This window comes from Lichenostomus cassidix, chromosome 2 (assembly GCF_008360975.1).
Source record: "Lichenostomus cassidix isolate B80296 chromosome 2, HeHo_3.0, whole genome shotgun sequence".
Lineage (NCBI taxonomy): Eukaryota > Metazoa > Chordata > Aves > Passeriformes > Meliphagidae > Lichenostomus > Lichenostomus cassidix.
Genome location: NC_139482.1, coordinates 116,686,122 through 116,710,944, shown reverse-complemented (window position 1 = coordinate 116,710,944; position 24,823 = coordinate 116,686,122). Strand labels below are relative to the sequence as shown.

Below are 24,823 nucleotides of genomic sequence, written 5' to 3'. Positions count from 1 at the left end.
TTTTTTTTTTTTTTTTTTTTGAAAGTCACTGCTTCTTGTTGCCTCCAGTAAGCTCTGTCAGATCCACTTTACAACCATCTGAACACAACTGGTATTGCAACTGTCTTCTGTGGCTCTGATTTTCAGAGAACAGCTGTGGAGAGCTTTCTAATGATTGGATGTTTTTAGGGCTTCACAACACAATCACCCAAAAGACAGCAACCAGACAGGCCTTAGTTTAAAAAGGGTTTGGGTCATTGACTTAATGTAACAGTGAATACATCTTCAAAGACCTTGCAAGTATTTTTTAGCACAATATCCTTTGCAAGAGAAGAAATTATTTTCAACCCGTGAAAAAGTGTAGAGGAAATGAAAGAAGGCAGTGAGAAGCTACATAAATTGAAGCTAGGTTCAAATCCAAACTCAGGGCTCAGACATTCCATGAGATTCTTGCAGTTTTCTATTTATTTGATATGAGCTGAAGGGCAATATGCATCCGTGAATACATGATTAGTTCATGACAAAGGAAAGGTTAATTAGCCCACCTCAGTCCATGGTGAAAGAGGAGGCTTAGATTGTGCACAACAATATTCCTCTTGTCACTGGTCTTCAAATCCCAAGTTGAGGCCTCTCAATCATGATTTGTAAAATACATAAGTAGCTAATCAATGGGGTTTTTTTTTGTTAAAATTGGCTAAATTAGGATAAATCTTCCATTGACTTGTCTTCTGATCAGTGATCTCCCCAAGCTCAAAATGACACGACCAAAGGCTGCTGCCATGTGGTCTAGCTCACTAAGCAGGTCAGCAAGAAGATACCGAGCATTACTTGGCCAGCACTGTTCCACAGCAAAGCAAAGATTCAGGGACAGGTACTGGATCTAAGATTGCTGCACTCTCTCATTTCAAATTAAAACAAGGTTCCCTAATCTTTCACTGCACAATCTGGTAATATGTTTTGTAAACAGATGTGTAGTAGACAGCTGTTTTGTTTAACAACCAACTGAGAAAACCAGACTCAGGCATGTAGTAAATAAACAGATGAAATGTTAGCTTTTGAATTGCTTCTTTCAGAAATACCAGTCTGAAAATATTGGTGGAGCCATGTGTCTTCTCCTTAGCATTCATATTTCTCTTCTGAAAAACAGGTGAACTTCTCTGTTGCCAGCACATGTAAATGGAAAGCAGAAGTCATCCACTCTCCAGTCTGTATACCACTAGTTTAGCTTACACAAATGTGATTTAAAAAAAAAAATAATCAAAATTGTAGAGTTTTGGTGCAAAACTGCACTAATAGCCTATTTGTAAACATGAATTGCAGGAGGAAGTACAAAGAATAGTATCCTCATTTGACCCAATAACATGCACCCCTCAAAAGCCTACTGACTCACCACAGGATTGCAACAGTTTTTCCTGTTTCCAGTCACTTAGCTCAGTCTGGTCAAGTTTTATGAGAATTTCAGTTGATACATTTGGGAAATTTTCTTTCTAACTTTCTCGGGGCAGGGGGGGCGAATAAAGAAAGATCCATTTCTGTATGGTTTTGTGGATTTAACATTTTTTTCCCTCATTTTTAGTAATCCTGGATTGGTAGAATGTCGGAAACATCATTCCACTATGCCTCCATATGGCCAAAATTAAAAATGAACAGCTGTCAAAAGTAACTTACTATTTAATGAGGAATCAGAATACCAGGAAAAAAATATAGTCTTTGTTCTTTTTTTTACAATACAGACTTATTTCTCCTGGCAGACTGGTCAACCGAGTATTGTTTGCATTAATTTTCATGACTCCCCAGGTGCCAATGAATTACTTAAGATTAACAAAACCAGGGAAAGAAATATTTTCTGAAATTTGTACATGTTCATCTGTGTATATTTATTTGAACAACATAGTAACTATTCAATACGAGAAAGATTCCCATTTCAAAGTTCAGGATTGCTGGAAATTACTCACATAGGGTTACTGTAATAAGGAAAATTCTTGAAAAGCACAGAATTTTTTCTACTACCTTTCTCTCATTTTTAAAGAAAAAAATTATTACAAGGAGAAAATAAACCAACAGCCTTATATCTAACAATAAACTCAATGCAAACCAATGGGTTATGATAGAAACTTCCCACAGGAGCAAAAAACCACTAAAAATACTTAGCTTGAAACTGAAGTCATGATTATTCCTTTGCTTGGAGAACCATGTCAGTCTAACATAAGTGTTCTCTGCAGCTTCTCTAACCCCAGCTGTACTTTTCAAGGATACAGATGACTCTGATGATAAGCCAGGCTGGCTCTACAGAGCACTTTGTTCATTCCCCAAAAGATCTGCTGCTCGAGGACTTGGTGTCAAGATAACTTACCTTGCTTTGCTTGCTATGCCCTGGGAGACTGAAAGAACTCCTGCTCCCAAGAGCTTTCATAAGAGATGTGTTTTTTAAAAGTCTGTTTAAAGTCAGGTGGTTTTGTCTGTTTCCCTGCAAGAGGACTGTTCCTGACAGTATTTATTTATTTCCAGAAGGTTTAGGTCAACATGCCTGCTGTATTGATCATACAGGCATATCCTGATCTCAGTCAGACTGGAGTAAAGTAGATTAAATAATTTCAGATTTAAAATAGCACAATGATGCTTAAAATACAGCCTATAGTTATGTTGTACGTTGTCGCTGTTGAGCAGCTAGCAGAGTAATGAAAGCACCAGTTCTCAGTGGCAAGAAGGAATGACCTTTATTGTTTTGATTTCATCACATATATAGAGTTCTCAAAAGTCACCCAGATTGGTTGGTCAGAAGCCTTCCCCCAGGCCTGATTGGCCAGGCCTGCACCGCCCAAGTTCTGGGACACTGTTCCAACAACATCCAAACTTTATCTTTATTTATAAAACACAAGAAGAATTCTCGTGGGAAAAACCTCTAGCCACAGTACGTGAGCTAGCCATCTCATATTTGCTTGGAGAGATACATTTGGGGGAACGTGAGGATTCTTCAGTGTTATTGTCATAATTTGTGCATTGCACACAGGTTCTGTGAACTCTTTGTTTCACTGCAGTTGTGCTGTTCCTAGAGACACAGTCACAATCCAGCACAGAGAAAGCCCTTCACAGAAATCGGGAGACACATTAAACTTCCACAGCTCTCTTTGATTTTAAAGGAATTAAAAAATTTAAATTTAATTTTTAGATTTAAAAATTAGCATGCCTGAGGATCAGGCATGTTAACAAGACTGTAGGCAGTGTTGATTTACAAATTGATAGCTAAAACACTAACCAGTCAAAAGTGAAAAAATTAACAGAATCAAAATTTAATGACAAATCTCCCTCCCTTGGAAAACAAGCAAAAAACCAAACAAGCATGTTTGTACATTAAATATGAAGCTGAGGTGAGAGGATAAATGATTTATGTCAAATGTACTGTCAGGAGGAGAGAGAGAGGCACTTTATCAGAGCGACAGTTCAACCAGGTACGAACAAAGGTTGTCTTGTTCAAGAGCAGATTTTGAACACATTGTTCCAGAACAAATGATGATATGAGACAACAAAACACGGAATCAAACAAGACAAGTAGGAGCAAGGGGAGCAGGTAAACAAGTGAAAAGGAAATATTAAAAGACTGAGTGACAATTTTGGGGAGAAAGGAAAAGTACTGCTGGCAATCAGCCAGGGTGGGATTCAGTTCCATACTTAAACACCTTAAACTTCTTTTGCAGGTGTTTACATTTGCTTTTTGGTGTCCCTTTGGTGCTTACTGAAGAGCTACACTGAGTGGAGTCCAGAACTAATGACGGTAATGCCTGTCCATTCAAGGATAGCTTTCACCATTTAACATAACGGGAATTTAACCATCCATCTTATCAGCAGACACCTACCTATTCATCTTTGTACAATAAAACATGCTTAGTTAAATGTCCTGATCTTGAATGTAATAGTCTGTGTTGAAATGGTAAGTGATGATGTGGCAGGAGCCAGTCTGAGATCTGACACTGGAAGCCAGGCAAATATTACATTAATAGGAGGAAAGGAGTGGATGGAGAAGGAAGCTGTAACCTTGAGAATGGCTGCAAGTATGTAAGAATCCTGTCTCCTTCTCTTCCTCCCCACCCTACACCGAATAAACTGGGAGAAAAATCAGATGAGGTAGCCTATGCTAAGGACACTGAAAAGAATATCATAATGGCCATTTAGTGTGGTTTAAATTTACATGTGCTGATATATATAGACAAGTCAACCCATAGAAATATTTGTGCTGCTAGGTATTAAGAAAACAAAAATACCCCACAAAAGAAATCTAATATCATTAATATAGAGAAAAAAAGGAAATACAATGTGACTTTTAAATCTTAGTGCTACTCCTACTTCTTATATCTCATCTGCAGCAGCGCTTGTGAGAATAAGGGAATGATACACATTCAGAGGCTGATGGTAAACACAGAGGATAGTCCTCAAGGTTCTTCATAAGTGAAGAATACATCACATTTCCAGATAGCACTTTTGCTGAACATGCTAGGCCATCTGCTCATGAGGCTTTTGGTTTCATTTCAGACACAACTGGCTTCAGCCCATCTCTAGCAGTGAATAAAAAAGAAAGTTTCTAAAAAATGAATTACTGTCCCAAAACACAAATCACTTTTTGCAAATGTTGTGATAAAGTTTCCAAGCAATGCAAAGTGGGCTACCATATGTGCAAACCTCTGTGGACTGGTGAGGAGGGAGACATTCCCACTGTAGCTCTCTGCAGCCATGTGTATTTTCATTTTAATTTCAATATACTAGTATTAAAATCCATATTTGTTCTTCCTTTTTTGTTAGTCACTACTGGAAAAACACTTTTGTTCACTTTAAATATCGAGGCTTAACAATTGCTTTTCTTTTTCAAATCAGAATGTTAATTTCAGTAATCATAAAAATGCAGTAAAAAGGACAAACATTTCATGTTGTTTGGAAGTTATTTATGGACAATTTATACCGTGGTTTCTCACATAAAACAGGACTATCATTGACTCAGAATCAGGCCAGACAATCACTCAAAATCTCCGTAGGTGGGATAAACTGATTTCTTTGTAGAACCTCTACCACAGCTGCATTACTCTCCCATTTCCTAAAGACCAACCTGAGGTGGTTCTGTCCACTCATTGGAATGAAAGACTTCTGCATGCAGCACTTTACTGATAATCCTGCATCCCAAGCATTTCCATCCTGTGAACAGTATCAGAAGGGATTGTCAGAGAAAATGAATTATCTGGTTTTGACCGAGTGTTAGTTACTGCTTTTCAAAATACATCTAAAAGAGAGGCCAATTGAGGCAGTGGAGATGTTGGGGATCAATACTCTGCTTGTCACAGGAAAGACAGCAGGGAACTGCTGCTGAGTATTACCAGTAACTTGTCTTAAAACGTGTTTCCTGAGTGTTTTGGCAGACTAAGCACTCACTGCTTTTTAAGTTTACACCAAAAAAATTATATAGGTGATTTAAACTTCCCATACAGTAATCTGTACATAATTAAAAATGGCATTTGTGGTTCATCAGTGGCCTCCTGACCCTGGAAGAGCAGGTGTTTTGTTGACACTTTAAGATCGGGATGATCTTTGAATTTGAAATTCTCTCTCAGTGCAATAGCCTGCTGACTGCCACTGCAGCACTAAGAAGCCTTTTAGCAAGGGAGGACAGTGAAGGATGGGCTTTGGAAAGACACTTGACTTGTTTTGACTGGTTGGAGTAGACTGGAATCTTAGTTCCACATTCTGTTGAACCTATATTACCTCTTGGTCAAAACAACCACTATCTGTGTTTAAACAGCTGTTTATAGCGATATAACATCAAATAAATTAGTGAACCTGGACTGCTCAGTCTAAAATGGAGAACTGAGGCTCTTGACTCTTTGGATCAATCTGAATGATCCAATGGTTGAGGCACCTTGTCAGGGGAGACAGCTCCTTCTGCGCAGCACTGTTTGCTGAGATGTGTGAAAAGTATGGCCTGAGTTACTGCTTTTTTGTGAATGTATGGAATAACTTCAGCCTTGAGGGACACTGATCTGGCACCTTTCCAAAGCACAATGCTGGACCAGACCCAAAGATTTAAGGTGGAGCTGAGGCACCCAGCCCCCAGGCTGACACAGGTCTTTGCCAAGATGTTGGAGCCACAACATGGGTGCACTTTGGACTCACATGCTTGAACCTAAGTGTGAAGACAAAACCTTTCAAGATCAATGCTAAATGTTAAGTGTTTATCAGGATCAGACATTTCTGATTCCAATCATAATTATATATAAACAAGACCTATAAATGCATATGTGGGGGATATTAATAGAGTAATAATAATAACTAAGTCCATAGTTACAATACTAAACATTACAGTTAATCAGGTGTTTGGGAAGAACCACATCTTCTCATTGTTCCAAACAGAAGCACAATATCCCTTGGAAACAGGAGACAGCCTTTACACAAATTGTTCTGTAACCAACTTCTGCAAGGATCTGGTTGCTTACACTACCACTTTTGACAGAAATTACTTCCTAAAAAAAAAAAAAAAGTGGGCCACTTGTGATAACCAGCATGATGACACCTACTTTTCAGAGTTCTGGGTCTCCAGCCTGGCAGAGCTGTATTGGAGACAAGAGAAAGAGACAGTCATTCATACCAGATGAAGAATTATGTGGTTGTTGCCTCACTCCATTTGCTGTCATCTAGAGATGATGCATTAATCAGGAAACGGAAAAGCTATTTGCAAACATTTTCAACACAAGTCCTTATTTTTCTTGTTATATCTGCAGTAACTAACACTAATTGTAAAGCAATGAATAAGGGAGAAGTACCAGTTATTCACATCTTCTGGGTGCTGTGGCTAGCACAGGTTTTTCCCATGAGAAGTTTTCTTGTGTTTTGTAAATAAAGATAAAGTTTGGATGTTATTGGAACAGTGTCCCAGAACTTGGGCAGTGCAGGCCTGGCCAATCAGGCCTGGGGGAAGGCTTCTGACCGACCAATCTGGGTGACTTTTGAGAACTCTATATATGTGATGAAATCAAAACAATAAAGGTCATTCCTTCTTGCCACTGAGAACTGATGCATTCATTACTCTGCTAGCTGCTCAACAGCGACAGGGTGCAGTTTCAGAGTGTCTTTTCTCCTGCCCATATCAGGAGACAAACAGCTCACTTGAAACTCAACATACTGCACTGCCAATAAATCACAATATATAATGCTTTGATTTAATGTCAGTTAAAATTATTTTTAAAATAAAAGTGAATTGGCACATTGAATTTTATTTAGTCGTTTTTTAATAAAATTTCCTAAGTTTTTGCTTACAAAAACAGTGTAGAAAGATGGACACCATTGTACGGAGAAAATATTTGCCAAGTATTTGACTTTCTGTGAACTTTTAAGGGCAAAATTTTATGATTCAGAAAAGAAAAAATACTTAACAATTCCTGCACATATTTTACTGCTTTCAAAATTGTTGAGATAGAAACTTACAAAGGTATCAATTTTATTTTAATAGGTGTTAGAATAATATGCCATTTTCCAGCAGATGAATAACTATACTATTACACTTTTCTGCTTCATGAAGATTTCCCCTGACTTTGGTAGGAGCTCTAAATGTGAAAGATATATAGGCTCAAGTCCTTGGTGTTGTTCTCAGTGCTGAAACAGTACCTGTTACAAGCAGAAAATTTCCAACAGATGCCTCTCACTATGTCATTGAACTTCAGTAGTCTCTCAATTTGAGTTCAATGAGACCATTCAGGCTTTTAAAACTAGTGATTGTGACATACTGGATGAAGGCCAACTTTTTTCCAAAACATATATATATATAATGAAAAATATAACTTAGAGTTTTACAGAATGAAGTTACTTATTGGGATATTTAAGCAAGTAATCTGATATGAACAGATCCTTTAGGAATCAATTTTTATTCTCTTCCTAAGGCAAACTACTGGGTTAGAAATTAAATGCAAATAGAAGTAAATTCTAATTTTGAGAGAAGCTCAAGAAGCACAAAATTTACCAGTTATGCAGTATCACTAATTAGGTATTTCCTTTACTTTTTAAAAGTAAATTGTAATTTACTTAGGAAAAAATGCATAGAATTCTAAGGACAATTCCAATACAATACCACAGAAATGTAAATAGGTGTAACAGAAGTGAATAAAGAATTCAGCAGAAAATTCTCATGGTATCATTATGTTTTCAACCAGCCTATGTCATGTAAAATTAAATTGGATCTGAGGCGATAGAGAGATCTGTAAGTTTTCAGAAAAACCAATAGGAAAGACTTGTTTTTCAATTAAATGGGATCTTTTCCAAAATAAGGAAAGAAATATAATAATTTATATTCTGAATATATACAAGCTTGAAATTTATAAAGGCCTGTTAAATGCATACAATCCCATTTAGTGCTTGTGAATAGAATACAAGGGCATAATGGATGTTGGGATGGCACATCTTCGAAGCTGATGCAACTGTTTACTGACCTTCACAGGTTCTCCTCCTACAAATGCTGGAGCAGTGATGTTTTTGTCTGGAGTAATGGGAGAGAAAGAAAATCACAGCCCAAAACACAGCTCACCCAGAAATTGAAAATGGGGAAAGTGGGCAGGAAGACCATTGGATATTGGGCCTTTCTGGAAGCAAAAGCCAGCTATGATCCTTGGAAGTGTTCAAGGCCAGGCTGGCTGGAGCTCTGAGCAACCTGGTCCAGTGAAAGGTGTCCCTGCTCACAGCAAATGGGTTGGATCTAGGTGATCTTTGAGGTCACTTTCTACCTCAAGTCATTCTATGATTCTATGATTTGCAAAAGAAAACAGTCAGAAGGTCAAGCAGAGAGCAAAAGCAGGGAACAGTAGACCTGGCAGAAGAAAAAAAAGTAATGGCTAGACGAAGGTTTGGAAATGCAAACAATGGAAACACCCAGTTTTACTCCGAGCTGGAAATCAGGCCTTTGCTCTCTGTAGAGAAACAGGTTTGCATCAAGGAAATGTCTTAACCAATTTTCCTTCCTGTAAGGAAAAAATGTCACAAGATCACAGGTGTTTTTCAAGGCAAACAATTATTTTACTTTTTTAAATACTTCTTTTCGGGTTTGGGAATTTTTTTATTTATTCCCACTTGCTTACATTTACAGTAGTAGTTTATTTGATTGGTGTTTGTGAGCTCCACCTTGGCTTGGTTTTCCACACTCATGTGGGATATGACCAGACTATGCTGCTTTGGTCAAAACCCTGACATCTGTATCTGACAGTGTATTATTTTGACTCCTCAAGTGTTTGCAGAGTATAACTCAAAGTATAAAACCATTATTTGAACTAAAATGGGGGTAAATCCACAAAGCAGCTGTGACTGAAGGAAAGTCCAGGGGTGAGACTGAGCTGTCCAGGGAGGTTCCTGAGTTCAGGAACCTGTGCAGCAGCCCCCAGGCTTGTCAGGATGTGGAAGCCCTCAGCAGCCAACCAGGCAAGGAGGGAGAAGTGCTAGGAGCAACCATGAGAGATTTAAATGGCTTCAGGGCACCCAAACAATCTGGGGCACATCAGTTTGCCCAGCAGTTCATGCAGGAAGGGCTCCTCTCCAGCCGTTCGGGCGGAACCAATAGAGGCAGCAAACAGACTCAGTAGCTGGCAAGGAAGAGGAAAGAGGTCCTTTTAGCCCCAGTACTAGCATAGTAGTTAAAGCTTCCTTAGCCATGCTTTTGACACGCAGTCAAGCTCAATCCCGTGTAGTTGAGAGGGTCACTGACCCAGCCGTGCCAGAGGCCTCCAGCCAGCCAGGCCTGCTGATGGTAGATGTAGCTCTCCAGGTCATCACAGGTCGCCAGGAGTGCCTGATGCCTCTTTGCGAGGCTGGGGCTGACAAAGAGTTATTTTGCAGAGGATGTGCTGTGTTTGAGGAGCTGTGTCACCAGGTGAAGGAGCCACAGGAAGAAGTGAAAAGGCTATGCAGAATTTGAGTGACTGAGCAAAAGAGAGGCCAATTATTTTCAGCAATGCTCCAGTCTCAGACTCCCAGGAGTCTTGAACCTCCATTGTGGTGAAGAAGCAGATGGACTCAGAACCCTGCAGGGTAATTTTTCAAGGACTGTTAGCCAAGGGTCTGTCAAAGATGAAGGCTGGAAGCACATCACGGCATGTACCAGGAAGAAGGTTCCTCCTCCTTCTCTGACAAGAAGGTCAAATCTGCTGCAACAGGTATGGGGCTCTGGATCTAGAATGCCAAACAACTGATGAGGTGGGCAGAGATCCTTCTGGGATGGTGAGGCCTCCAAAAACAACAGCACCTGCATCCTGCATCAAGACCTCCTCTGTCAACAGGAAAAGAAGGATAATTGTAATAGAGGACTCCCTCCTAAGGGGAACAGAGGGTCCCATATGCAGACCAGACCCAACTCACAGGGAAGTCTGCTCTCTCCCAGAGGCATGGATAAGGGACATTACAGGAAAACAATCCAGTCTACTAAGACCCTCTGATTACTATCCACTATTGGTTGTTCAAATTGGCAGTGATGAAATTTAAAAAAAGAGAAGTCTGAGGGTAATCAAAAGAGACTTCAGTAACAAAATACACATGACCTCAGTTTCAACTTAGCCTGTAACAAACCTGGAAACTAACTGTGGGCATAGGTTGGCTGCATGCCTATTTCCCACTTCCCCTTTTAAAGGATCTGTGCTTCCTTCACTCTTAGGGAGAAATTGAGATAAAGTAACTTCTGAGATCCTATTTTAGACCTGCCTGAGCTTAGTCTCTATCCACTCACTGGAACATTTAATTTAGTAAAAGTATCTATTAGGATGGAGTCCAAAGTACAGACTCTACCTCATACTCCACCCAATTCCTCTAATCACAACACCTCCCATAGGTGTGCCCCATGCACAGGGAGTCACACATTGAGCAATCCCCAACAGTTTTACCTGTCCACTTCAGGCTTTAACAGACTTGCAGCACAAGATCACAGTCTGAGTGACAAAATGATGGGCCATTAGCCTATGCCCCAGGCCTGCCATGAGGTCTCTGGCGCAAGAACATACACGCCACATAAACAAGCCCAGCCTTACTCATTAAATATCAAAGGAATCATTCAGATTTGCTTTACTTTCACATGGACAATTAAAAACTGGTGGATCAGGATCTGATCCACGGGAAAATCAAGTCTTCACCTCAAGAACGGGAGGGTCAGTCAAAAACGTCCTAGATAGGTGGAAGAAAACAGCTCCAGATTTTAATCTGCTGGTGAACTTTGAGACTCAAAAGTTTCTGTATTGGCTTCAAATCCAGACATTCCCAAGGAGAAGAAACAGTTAAGGTAATAAACATAGAGAATAATGGAAAAGAAATAAGCAACATACAAGTCATCCTGAAGTGCATCTGATTTGGTTTTTAAAAGTCCATTATGAAAAGTGCTGAGTAATATTAAGGACCTTTGACTTAACTGATTGCACATTAACTCTGAACCACTGACTACTACGCCAAGTTTTGGACTCTCCAGATAAGTTTCAAATTTACTGTGCTACAATGTTTTGCTTTTTGTTTTTCACAGTTAGGTTTAATTCAAATTATTAATGACAATAAAATATAAACCAAATCTTTTAAATAATATCTTATTGATGTGACTGATCAGCAAGACCATTAATACCATGCAATATCAGAGGAACAAGCAATGCAATAAGTTAACAAAACCCAAAGAACACAAATTTAAAGACATGGTTTAAAAAGTTGTAGCACTGATATATTGATAAACTGTGGTCCAGAAATGATAAAAGAAGAAAAACTGGTTATGCAGGAGTATAGTTAGCACCTTGGGAATCACTGTCAGCTCTAGTCTAACATAGAAGGATTTAGAAATCATGTGACTGAGTCATACTATTCAAGTCACATTTTAAGTCTATGTGAGCTTTTCCTTCTTCAAACCTTATTTGTTAACTGCATTTCTTCTCAGTGTGAATGTTAAAACACAAACATGTATTTAGAACTGGTGCATATCTCCACACTTTTACATAAAACATTATTTTAGTTGATAATTACCTTCTGTTTCATTGCTAATTAACTCTTATGTACGCAGTAGCTTAGCATTGCTCTTGAAATATTTTCTGTTGCCCTTTGATATAATCAGCACTGCTCCACCTTGTTTGTTCTTGCCAAGACAGCTCACAAGTTTTCCAGTGTATTACTGATTTTATTTCAGTTTAGGAGGTCCAGTCTCCTGTTTAAACATTTTATTCTATTTTTTAAAATGTATTTGCCATATGTATCTGCCTCGTTTTGCAATGGCTAGCATTCATGACATAAATGCTTACTCATTCCAGAGCAATACCCCAGTCACTGACTTCCGTTAGTTTGTGATCATGTATTTTCTGCATTTCCCTGTGTGGGGTTTCAGAAACATCTGTGGGTGGAATCACAGTTGTATTATCATCCTGATGACAAACTTGTCTGGATTTTACTGTCTTCTTTTTCAGTGCTTCTATGTCTAAGCATTTGGCTCATATAATATTCTTATATCACAGTCCATCAATAACACACTTTTTAATAGTTCTGGGACTTTTCATCTACAATCTCCAATCATTTGTTCTTCTCACTTGGGTAACTGTGTACTCTTTAGACTTTCTCTTGAACTGCTTCTGTTTGCAAAACAGGATATTCACCCTACTGCTGATTCATCCTTATAATGGACAGAACTGTGAGAGCTGCATCTTTTATGTTTTCTTTACATACATTCCTTTTCTCTCTTCTCCTTTCTCCCTTCCCTTCCCCTCCCCTCCTCTCTCCTATCTTCCAATTTGAGCTATAGCAATGTTTAGTACTCCAGAGAAATGAAAAATGTCCAGATGTTGTTTATATACATACACCTGCCAGCTAATGAGTTAATACACAGTATTTGTTTTTATAATAGTACAAACACTCTTTAGTTGCCCCAAATATTTGCTGCTAGCAAAGACTGCAGTATTCCCAAGACAAATAAAACTGAATTATAGTATTGAAAAATAAAAATTAAAAAAAAATGAAAAAGTACATTTTGAAGGTTACAAAGTCAGCTATTAGAAAGTTAAAAAATCCCAGAATTGCAGGCCTTTTATCAAGGTAAGTATAATGTAGTTACTTCAGTTTTTCACTATTAATTTGCCAAATTCTGAATATATAATCTTGTGCAGGGAATACAGCACTCTTCAAAATTTTGTTGTGTTACTTAAGAGTGTACAACTGAATACCTTACTACATTGCAAATATAAATTCTGTTTAGGGTACACCAGCACTAATATTTTCATGGACACTCATCAGTAGGGAAGTTAAATGCTGGGGGTCTTTTATGTTAAGAGTGCTTTACACATTCAAAGGTAAAGTCCTGAATACACCACTGTTTTTTACAGCCAGATACTATAGGTATGTATTGCTTTTGATGGGCTAAGCACTTTGGCAAATCAGACCTAAGCTCTCAAATTGACCTGCAGAAAATGAAGGTCTATCAGATAATTAGCCATGGTATGATGGTATAGAAATTACCCACAGAAATAGATGGAATATAACTATCAAGGAGAATCTTTAGTTAACTTAGTCAGACAAGCCACTGCTCTAGCAGTCATTCCCTTGCCTCACCAGGTTTCCACCTACAACAAAGTGGGAGTTCTCCATTCTCTTTGTTTACATAATCTCAGTTTATCTGTAAAGCTCATTCCTAAATTACTTCCTTGTAGATACATGTACATATTAAAATTTTGTCATTAAAAACTCAGAGTAAAAATGTGAAAATTCTTCCACATGTCAGCTGTAATACAGCTCCCTTTTTATTTAACTCCCAGAATAGGATGTCTCATTTTCCCACAGCCCACATCTTAGATTGTCAGTCTATTTTCTCACAAAGGTAAAGACTCTACAGCTTCAGAAGGAGTGGAATCAATGGCTTATCTGGTGACATGCTAGCTATTCCTTCTTCTCCTTCAGTGAATGAGTTTTATGTCAGATTAGGAAGAAACCAGTTCTCACTGTGACCACATGATAGCTACACAGAAAGGAAAAGATGGGCTTGCATGACTTGTGGCACAGATAGCAGTACAGAGAAACAGGACCAAGCCTTTTGAGGCTCTGCAGTTGTACAAAGTAAAATTACAGCCAGGAAGACATAGCATTTTCTGTTAGTCCCTTCTTATCTTGATCACCTTGACCATCACTTTTATGTTTTCCCAGTGTCAATTTTTTACCCAAATCCTTTTCTTCTTTCCCAGTGAGACTCAGCATGCAAAATGTAGGAACCATGTCAGAGGTTTTTTACCTAAATCCTCTTGGCTTCTCCTCTCCCACACTATCATCCCCACTCATTTCCATTTCCACTTCTGTTCTTGGATTTTACATTTAAGTCATATCACAATTCCACATCTAAATCTCTACACTGAGGCAGCTGCTAGTTCTGTCACATTTCTCCTCAAAATCTTTTCTACTCTTACTGTCATCTCCTTTCCTTTGGGTCCCAGATTGCATCTTGCCCATTCATCCTCAGTTTCCCTCATCTGTTCCTAATCCTCCTTTTTTCCCCTTCCTGGCTCCCATTTATGACCTTTTTGCCTATTCAGTTCCTGTCCCTATCCCTGTTGACCTCTCAGCTTCTTTTTTTTTCTGGTGAGTCCATATGTTGGTATATGTAGCAAGTATGTGTTTGGCATGGCATTCCACATGACACTGGAAAGTAAGACCAAGACATTTGAAATGCAGGGATGGATGAGTGGGACTTCTCAGCCATGTCAGCATGTTCAGGGGTCTTGTTCAGAACTCACGCTGATCAGCTGTGATTGACACAGGAGGCCATGGGAGAGAGCCTGCAGTGCTGTGTAACAAAAACATTAAATGCAGATTAGTGCAATCTTGAAGAAGAGAAAACAGACTGAGAATTAAATTATTAGTCTTGAATCAAGTGAGATTTAAGAGGTCTGTAGCCTTTTTGTCCTACACTTAAATCACTGAATTTCCCCTTGCCTGTATTCTAGCAGGAAGGGAGACAGAGAGCAGGGAACAAAAAGGCTTTTAGTTTCATTGCCCTGAATTCAGCCTGATCTCTATTAGCTCAGAGCTTCACTTCCAGAGAAAACAGCTGCTGAGCTAAGAGCTGGAAGCAGACCCAGTTCCAGTGGCATCTTCACGGAATGAAGCCCCAAAGGTCCAGGAGGTCATTAGAGTGTACAAAACCTCTTTTCTTGTGGGGCTTATAACCTAAATAAATTTGGACAGATTATATTTGACACAGAGGTTAATTTGTTGACCCCATTTCAAAGTCTAATGCTACTGCCATTTCTCAAAATCACTAAATATGTTACCATGGGTATTTTTCTTTAGCATTGTTCACACAAATACATAGGTTTTTGGGTTTTTTTTTGTTGAAATACTTAATGCACACTTAAACTGATGAAAGTCTAAGTTGTTGAAAATAACCTTTGAATGAGTGGTGCTGGGCAAGTGGAAAAGTAAGCCTTGTTCCCACTGTTGCTTATAACACATATGTCACTGGTGTTCCAACGGTAGAGAATCTGCTCTTGTCTAAGACAGGGAGTTTAAATCCTTGTGCACATGAAAGCTACCCAGTAGAACAGGCATTTGTCCATGTGCTGCATATAGCAAAATCACACTGTGATGTGTAAAATACTGTACAGATTGCAGCATATACTGTTCAAAGTTTATTTTGAGTCTTCTGCATTTTCATAAGACAAAAAAATATGATCTATATCATCTTACAACATTGGCAGTATGAAACATACACACAGTATGCATTTTGAACTGTAGCATATGTACAGAATGTTCACAATTTAAACAGGAGAAATGTAGCTGAGCATCTATCTATCTATCTATCTATCTATCTATCTATCTATGTAGGCTTACTACCATAGTATTAGGAACCTCTCTGAAATCTTTCCAACTGAAAAGCCCTCCAAGCTTACCTTCTGAATTCTTCATCCCTTCCCCCAAACCAGTAAGTGCTTGCCTTTACCTCTCTCCAGCCTACAGTTGTTTCTAGCAGTTTTCTAATACATACAAACAACACTTGAAATTTGCCAAGGAGCCACTACTAATTTAAGGAAAAAACAGAAATTACACCCCACCAGTAAGGATAACAACTGGACACAGTTGTATTCAGCTGGAGAGTAACATTATCCATTTCCAAATATAACAGTATTTGCATTCTTCTCACTTATGACCATGCTGTAGCAAGAGCACTGTAAAGATCTCATGAGAGCTTGAAACTGAAAATGTCTCCCAATTCGTAAAAGACTAATTTTTCAACATGAGGCCATATCACTACAAGACTAGGCTTACACCTTCTAAAAATTAATTTCCTCTTTCCTGCTAGAGCTAGATTTAAGAGAACTGTTCAGCCTCACCCTCTTTCTCCAGTTAGTTGAGATGCCAATATCTATGGATACATCTATTATAATTTTAACTGGGTACGTTATGTGTAAATATCATCCAGTTGGATTTGCATTGACGTAATTCATACTATATATAAGACATCAAACTTAAACATGTTTTGGCTTCTAGCTCTTTGAGATTCCTTCACCAGTTAAGAATTTAATCCATCCCCTTTGGACTGTTTCAATGGTTGACCCAGAACAGTACTCAGCATTCTTAGGGGACTTAGGAGCTCTCAGGATTTGTTCCCTGTATTTCAAAATGCTTGTGGTATGGTTCAAAATGCATTTTGGTGTGTGGCATGGCTTTTTTTTCTTCTGCAATTGACCTGAGGCAGGAAGTAACTTTCAGCAAACATGAAAAGTGCAAAGTAAAGAAGATTGTTCTAACCCCCTTCACACCCTCTGGCAGAACTACAGCGATCTTGGTGTTTTAATGTTTTGATTACGGATGAGGGCTTACTCTAGCTGCCACAGCTTTTTAATTGTATGTGGACAGTCATTTCTCACTAAACTGAACTGAAACGCTAAATTTTCACAGCAAAGGTCACTTGTAAAATGAATAATTTTTTACTGTGTAATGTCTTACTGCTTCTCAGTTATGAATTAGTCCTTTTCCATGAATTTACAGGACTAGTAGTTGAGAAACCCCTTGGGATTTCCAAGATGGGGATTTCAAATATAATTCCCTGCAAAAAGTTCTACAGAACCACAAATTAAGCATTAGTTTCTCTGATGGTTTTCCTCTATGTGACACATTGCACAATAAGGGTGTCTGATTTTTGGATCTCAGGAGGGACAGACAGCCGATCGTTTTAAGCAGTGTTGCTAAGATTTGGGTCACTTTTAACGTGAGACACACTAATTAGATTTTCCCTGATTAATACAATGGCTTCTTTAAGTATTTCACTGCAACTAAAGGAATGGCTGAGGAAGAGGACACACAGCTCTGATGACTGCAAACCCTCTGATATGCCTCAGGCTCTTAAAAATGATGAAATCTGCTAATGTCAGGAGGGTTTTTAGTTAACTAGCTTTTTTATCTGCTGAGATACATTTGGGACTCTATGAATCTGAAAAAAATTACAACAGGACAAGTTAGAAGCCTGGTGTAGGACAACTTGTTTCCAAGATGAAAGGAATATATAAACCACCCAACATAACGTATGATATTGCCCGCCGCCAAAAATGAGCATGAACTTGTGTCTCTCAGCATTCAACCAAACCACAATTCCAAACGCTGAAGGATCTTACTCCATCTCTTGGTGTGAATTCGCATTGAAGAGTATCTCAGAACAACAACATTTGAGTGTACCTGGTACCAAACGGCAGTGGAGCTGTGCGGTACTGCTGCCGCCCGGCTATTTTGTCAGTCCCTGCCCCACCACGCAGTACCGAACTCCCTGGACCTCTTTGCCTCTCCACCTCAACCCACTTCCTCACGCTGGGGAGCTCCCCATCGCCTCAAGTTTCAGGTCTCTCACCTCCTCCTCCTCTCTTGTACTTCTCCATGACACACCAGAGGGTCTGACACAATGGGAGGACTGGACCCAGTTTCTTCTCTTACAGCGCAACGTCAAGAGCCAACCCTCGCTACTTGTATCTCATTTACCGTACCTCAGATTAAGTTTTATGAAGCTGTGGAGTATTGTCTTGCTTTTTAAGGGGACACATATCGGGTGTTAGTATCAACACCAAGAGGAGGTCAAAGGGCTGCCAGAGCTGCTATCTGTCCGAGTCTGGCACCGTTCGCACTGGGGACACGCCACCGCCACTCCGCCACCCGAAGCCACGTCTGCGGGGCACAGAGACCCTCCCGGGGTGCCGTGACAGCTTGAAGGGGATTGAAGGGCGGGGATCCCCCCATCCTTCCCAGGTCTCCGTCCCGTGACCTTCCCGGCGCATCGGAGCCTTTTCCCGGCTAGCCCAAGGCCGGGGCTTCCCCTCCGCCGCCGGGAGGCCGCGGGGGCGGGCGGGCGCGACCCTCCCCGCGCCGGGCGCTCCCCGGGGAGGAGCCGGCTGGGTCGCACCGGGCCCGCTCGCCAAGTCCGGCTCCGAGCAGCCAAACCCAGCCCCCTGGGTTCGGGGTGGGCGGGGAGGGACGGCCGGCCGGGCGCCTCTCCTGCCGGGAGCGGGAGGACGGGCGAAACTTTCCTCCCCGGCGACGGCGCCGAGGCACCAGCAGCCGCCGAGGCGAGCGCCGTCAGCATGGGCCCCGACACGCTGCCGCTCGGCACCTACGGCGGGGCGGCCGCCGCCGCCGCCCTGCTGCTCTGGGCCGTGTGCGTGCTCTGCAGGAGGAGAAGGTACCGGGGCGGGGGGCGGCCGCCGCATTCCTGCACGGCCGCGCCGGGGGAGCGGGGCTGCCGGGCGGACGCTGCCGAGGCGCGCATTGGGCCGCGCTGCTCTCCGCCCGCCCCTCCGCGCACGGCCGCCCTATCAGCGCCCGCCGGTTCGGGGGCGGTGGTCCCCCGCGGGATGGCGGCCCCCGGGGATGGCGGCCCCTGCCGCGGCCCGGGCCAGCGAGGGGCCCGCGCGTGGCAGCTGCGTCGCCGGGGGCGAGGGAGAGCCGGGGAGGCGCGGCGGGGGGCGGTGGCGGCTCCTCCTCCTCTCCTCTCCTGACCGGGGGCGGCCGCTGGCACGTGGGCTTCTGGTCTCGCCTCCCGTGGGTGCATGGAAGCCCGTGCTCCAAAAGGAGCTGTGGATCTAGCACATCCCCGGGCGGTTTGGCATGTGTGAACAGACGCGGCGCTGAGTTTTGCTGAGAACCTGAACGGGAGCTCTGCGCCGCACGTAGCAGGAGAGACCCGGAGCGGCCCGGGGCAGCCGTCCCGCCGAGCCCGAGGTGTCGGGCCGTTCCTGCCGCCGCTGCCGCCGCGGGGTTGCGACATCGGCCCTGCTGTCCTTCCCTGTGTGCCGAGTAGCTCAGGTCACAGACATTCGAGTGACTTCTGTTAGTGTCTCTCACGCTGTTGCCTTTAGTTTCTTCCAAGTATACGAGTTATAAAAGAAGGTACAGACGCGTTTTGAGACACTTCAAGAAGAACTTGCAGGTTTTTTGAGGGGAAAAGAAGCACTGTCTGGAAATGTGCTTTCTGAGTACCTGTTACTTTATATGCTGACATTTTCCCACGTGTTTTTCACTTGGTGAAATGAAATGCTTGGCCATGTGAAGCCAGTACTTGATGATCTTAAGTGTCTGTTGTGCAGCTGATGAGTAAATGTGTGTAAAAGCTGATGGAGGAGGAGTGAAGAAGGGGAGGAATCAGTATTCACTGGATTGTTTGCTTAACTTTAATTCACAAAATGAGATGTACAGAAAATAATAGATTTAATTCTAAATAGTAAACCATTACTTTTCCTAATAATAGGAAGTTATTTTTGGAAAACATAGACAAGAAAATGCAAAAAATAAGTTGTGCTTTCTAGGTTCTGTAAAAAGTTAGTCAGTCTGGCAAATTGTAGACCACTGCCCCTAACTGGGAGCATGTATAGAATGAATTGAAAAATACTGAAAATTTGTGTTTGATCCCAGAAGGCATATGTAAACAGAGATGGGTTATTTCCATGGTGTCTGGTTTGGAACAATTATTATATGTGATTTGACTATAAGAGCCCAATCCATTCCTTGAGTGAAAGACATCCATCCCATCCATCCCATTGTTTGAGTGGGGTCATCCCATAACACAAACTACTTGACAAGAGTAGTCTGCTGTGGCTAGCACAGGTCTTTCTTGTGAGAACATTCTGCTGTGTTTCAAAAACAAAGTCTGGATGTTTTTCAAACAGTGTCTCAAGACTTGGACAGTTCAGGCCTGGCCAGTTGGGCCTAGGGGGAGGTTTCTGGCTGACCAATCTGGGCGACCTCTGAAAAGTCTATATATATATGGAAATCAAAATAATAAACACCTTTTCTTGCCACACTGAGAACTTGGGTCCTTTTCTCTGCTAGCGGCTCAACAGCGACAGTCTGCAATGCACATTCATGCTTGAGCTCAGTTTATGAAATTGACAGCTTCTGCTCAACCATTCTCTCCTCCTCATCATCATCTGTGTTGCTTATCTGACCCTCTGTGAGCTTTTTCTGGGAGTTAAACAGATGAAAACTCTTTAATTTTTTTGATAGGTTTAATTTGCTACCAGTCTAGCTCCCTAAAAAACATCAGCACAGAAAACAAAAAGGGAGAAGGAAGATGAATGGAATTGAGTGCCAGACAAATGGGATTTGGCATCTTTTTAAGGCTAGAAGATGTTATATGGGCTCAAACATATTATAAAATTGTGCCTGTCATTAATTTAAGTTCTAGTACAGTTGTAAAAGACTGGATTTTTGAACATGGAAACTGGCAACACTCTTGCTTGTAAAGTTTTCAGCCAGATATGAGTGGTTGGGAAAAAGGGTCAAAGAAACCATTTTGAATTGTTTTTATACCCCTTATGGCTGTAGAGTTTTTAAGTGCACTCTTTAGAGTCTAAAGCAAAATTGTTCAGATATTTGTGTCACAGCAGAATGATGTTACACAGGAGACCTCACAAGAAGGCATACTGTATTGCCCCAAAAACCAAGCTGCTGTTTGATTAATTAACTACTTGAAAGCCTGTGCTATTTCTCAAAGAAGTGTACAAAGTGCTAGTCAGCAAGCAACTGCAAATAAAAAATGGTGAAACCCATCAACCTCTGTGGTAAAGCCCTCAGCATAAGGTGCTGGTGTTGAGGTACTATCCTGCTCCAGTAAAATGTACAATCAAGTCTTTTAGCATAAAGAAAGAAAGGACATTATGCGGGTCTGTAGAGGTGCCTAGCAGCAGCCTGGCAGTGTTCAACAGCCGTTTCTGATCTGTGGGAAGAAAAGCCCTTCTAAGGGTGCAGTGGATTGAAAAATGGGGTTAGATCTTAGTTCATGCTTCTCAGATTTGGTGCAAGTCTGTGATCTCCTCTTGCTTATCTGACCCTTATCAGTTTATCCATTCCCATGTATCCTCCACTTGTCAGATTTCTTCTTTTCCTTTCTTCTATTTGAATCTAACAAACCCTGCAGTAGGTGGGCTACCCCCTACCCTCCCTCCGGAATCCACTGTAAATATTTGGAAACCTGTTGACATAAGAGTGTTGGCATTACTGCATAAATAAATACCAAAGTCAAGGCTATATTCCTGGTCATAGATCATACCCATTTGGACAGAAACGCGGACAATGTGGAGCTTGCCTATGCTAGAAAAAATGTTGCTACTTCAGGTATGCATGTGCTTTTATATAAGTTAATATGTTGCCATAATATTGGTACGCTTGTAGCAGTGTGCAAACTCAGTATAAGGGGATTGTTGTGTTTAAGGTACCAAGATAAACTTTACCAGGATAATCAAATTTGATATCTTAACCTCGGCCATCCATAGATTCTATCAGGATCACTACAGTAGGCAAATGTGTGTGTATATGAGTGAAGAGCTTAAGTAAGTAAATAAACACTACTAATTTGCACATCAGAGTTCTGTATGTTTGTTTTGCTGGATGATGCCTCTGTCCTGCTTGGCTGAGGCAAAGCACAACCACCTTTGTGGCTCTTGAAAGTTACACATCTAGGAGCATAATAAGGGTTTGTATATCCTGGAGAACTCCCTAAACCCATCACTGATGATCCCTAAGCAGATGTTACAGGATTTCACCTTTGTTGGTGTGAGGTGCTTCCCCTCTGTTTCCTCTCAGGCTGAGATGCACATTACTGGGGAAAAGATTTTGTCAGGACAGGTGTTGTATTGACTTAATCTGCTGTTGCCTTTTTCTGTAATGCAGTAGATGTAACCTGGCATTACAAGATTTGGGGGTGAGTTCAGTACCAGTTTTCCTAGAGATAGAGTAGAAAGGAAGAGGAATTTCCTTTTGTATAAACGCTTATCATTTGAGTGCTTGTGGCAGTAATAACACAAAGGAAACTAATTGGAGTCTTTGCCAGGTTTTGTATCACAGATGGTGAAGAAACAGAACAAAAGTTTCTGTAATCACAGAAAAAACTAATTTGAGTTAAAGTCAATGTCAAATGAGTCTCAGTGCCTTCTGCATGCTAAGAGAGAGCTCCCTCTTACTGGTTAATGAAGAAAAGCCTATCTAGGTTGTTTGCTGGGGAATGTATTTTCTCCGGAGAGCACTTCCTTTTTGCTGCTGCACAGAAGTATTTCTGCTATGGGAAAACCTGGTGATTTCCTAGACTGGAGACTGTACAGATTATTCTCTTTTGCTTTCATAAGATGTCTTACATCAGCCCCAGCTTTATGTGTTTTGGGTTTTTTTTGGTTTTTTTTTTGTGTGTTTCCAAATTGGTTTTTCACAAGCTGTGCACAGTCTCATGGAGCAGGAGGTGAGATATCAGGTGAAGCCAATTCCCACTTATCTTCCACCAGTGATGCTGCCCAAGTCAGGAAAGGGCCCTTGAGATCCCCAGGGGCTGTTTCCTGCTGACTTCTATAGGTGTAGTAGTATTCCACTTTTTCGTACTCAAATTGATGCATATTTTTGGCTGCCAGTATTCATTGCATGTCCATGACTGAAAATGGTCACAGATGGCAACCAACAATTCAAACCAGACAAGGCTGGGGTGTTCTCTGACTCCTTTCTTGAAGAGCAGGTGCTGCAAATTACTAGGAAATGGAAGAGGCTCAGGCTGACTACAGATTAAAACCACTGTCATAGGGGAAGGGGACAGTGGGGAGAAGTGGAACAAAGATTGTTGTCTCCCTATTTATCTGTTGAAATGGAATCCTTCTCATAAGGTTTGCACCCACATTTTTTGTATAAAGAAAATACAGACAGAACCTGGAAATAGTCACCAGAGGTGTATAACTGCTTGGAGAATTAACACACATCTGATGTGAACTACATCAATGACAGGGTTTGTAAAAATTATTCTCTCTGCATTTCGATTGCTTTAAAATTAAAGAAGGTAGATTTACATTACATAATAGGAAGAAATTCTTTATGGTGAGGGTGAGGAGACACTGGGAGAGGTTTTCCAGAGAAGAAAGAAGAAGAGAGAGAAGTTGTGGCTGCCCCATTCTTAGAAGTGTTCAAGGCTGGGTTGGATGGGCCTTTGAGCCACCTGGTCTAGTGGAACGTGGCCCAGGCCTTGGCAGGCATTTGGAACTAGATGAGCCTTAAGGTCCCTTCTAACCCAAACCATTCCTTAGTTCTGTAGGTTTGTAGGGTTGGTATTTCAATTATTAGGAATGGCCTTCACTGTCAGGATTGCACGTAAGGAATGATATGATAGGTGGCACGTGTTGAGGGTTTTATTTCATAGCAGTATATGAACTTCCGTGCTGTATTAAATGGGACATGTATCTTCTAATATGTTGTTTCTGACTAGTTTCTACTGCATCAGAATGTGATATTAAAAAATCCCCAAACTTAAACAGTATAATTGTAGATTGAAGTCAACATAAGAAGAATTGCTTGATACATTTCTCAGAAACGATTTTGCTGTGACCTGAGTTATGAATTTAAAGCCTTGTTGAAGCAAAGTGCCTTTCATTTTCCCCTTTTATTCTATATTTGAAAATACCTCTAATCTATACAACTACATTAATCTAAGATACTTTTCCCCAAAATTGCTCTCTTGAACCCAGACAGATATTGTTGAAAATAATATAGATTTTGTCTTTGCCTTCAAGAACATCTTATCCTTCTCTGTGACAAGCTGTGAGCTTGCTAACAGCTCTCTTACCAAGTGAATTGTAGTTCACAAGATGTCATCAGCCTGTCTTTTTTACCACTTCTGCTAATTTAGGCAATATGTTAAGGTAGTTTTCAGTTGGAGGGAACATCAGGAAGGACAGATAGAAGGATACCAGAAAAATCTGGCCTCTTCCTTCTTACCTTGGCTTTCTACAGAGGCCTTTTTCTCCATCCTTTTGATTGGAGCCCTAGGAAGTGCATGTGTTTTCATGACCTCCTTTTGTTTACTGTCATTGTCCGCTCTTACTCTACTCTGAAAAGGACTGAAGACTGAAACTGTTTAAGGCAGAAAAGTAACAGTTCTGTTTCTTAAGTAGCCTTAGAAAACCTTTCTTTCTCACCATCACACTTGGGTTTTCTGTCAACTGTTCACTGCTGTGCCAAGATGTGGTGGAAGCTTATTTCTTTGCTTGCTTCTACTGGTCACAGCTTAAGTGAAGGTAGAATAAAATGAAGTAAGCAAAACCTTCTCAAGGTATACAAGTCCCCATTCACAGGCTTTTGGTCTTTCTTATGGCTCTAAGAGACCTGGAGAGCCATTACATCATGGGTCTTGTACAGTATCATGTCTCAAGATAGGTTTTTCTTATTTTGTTTTCAGTGCTGCTTCTCATCCTTCTGATATGTAGCCTGGGTGTCATGTACATTTTGAGTTCCGCTTCCTACTAAAGCTTTGAAGATGACACTAAAGATGGGACCTCTTTTAGAAGATAATGAACTTTCCCAATAATCTATGATTTACAGTATTCTTTGC

General features: G+C 41.0%; 1 protein-coding gene across 1 annotated transcript in view; it reads left to right on the top strand.

The window, feature by feature from the left end:
- Window positions 1–18,411: 18,411 nt before the first annotated feature.
- Window positions 18,412–24,823, top strand: part of CYP7B1 (cytochrome P450 family 7 subfamily B member 1) — a 130,004-nt gene continuing 123,592 nt past the window's right edge. Inside the window, exon 1 of the mRNA XM_085052930.1 lies at window positions 18,412–18,649. Within this exon, the coding sequence (XP_084909056.1) occupies window positions 18,552–18,649 (98 nt within the window). The 5' untranslated portion in view covers window positions 18,412–18,551. The remainder of the gene's footprint in view (window positions 18,650–24,823) is intronic.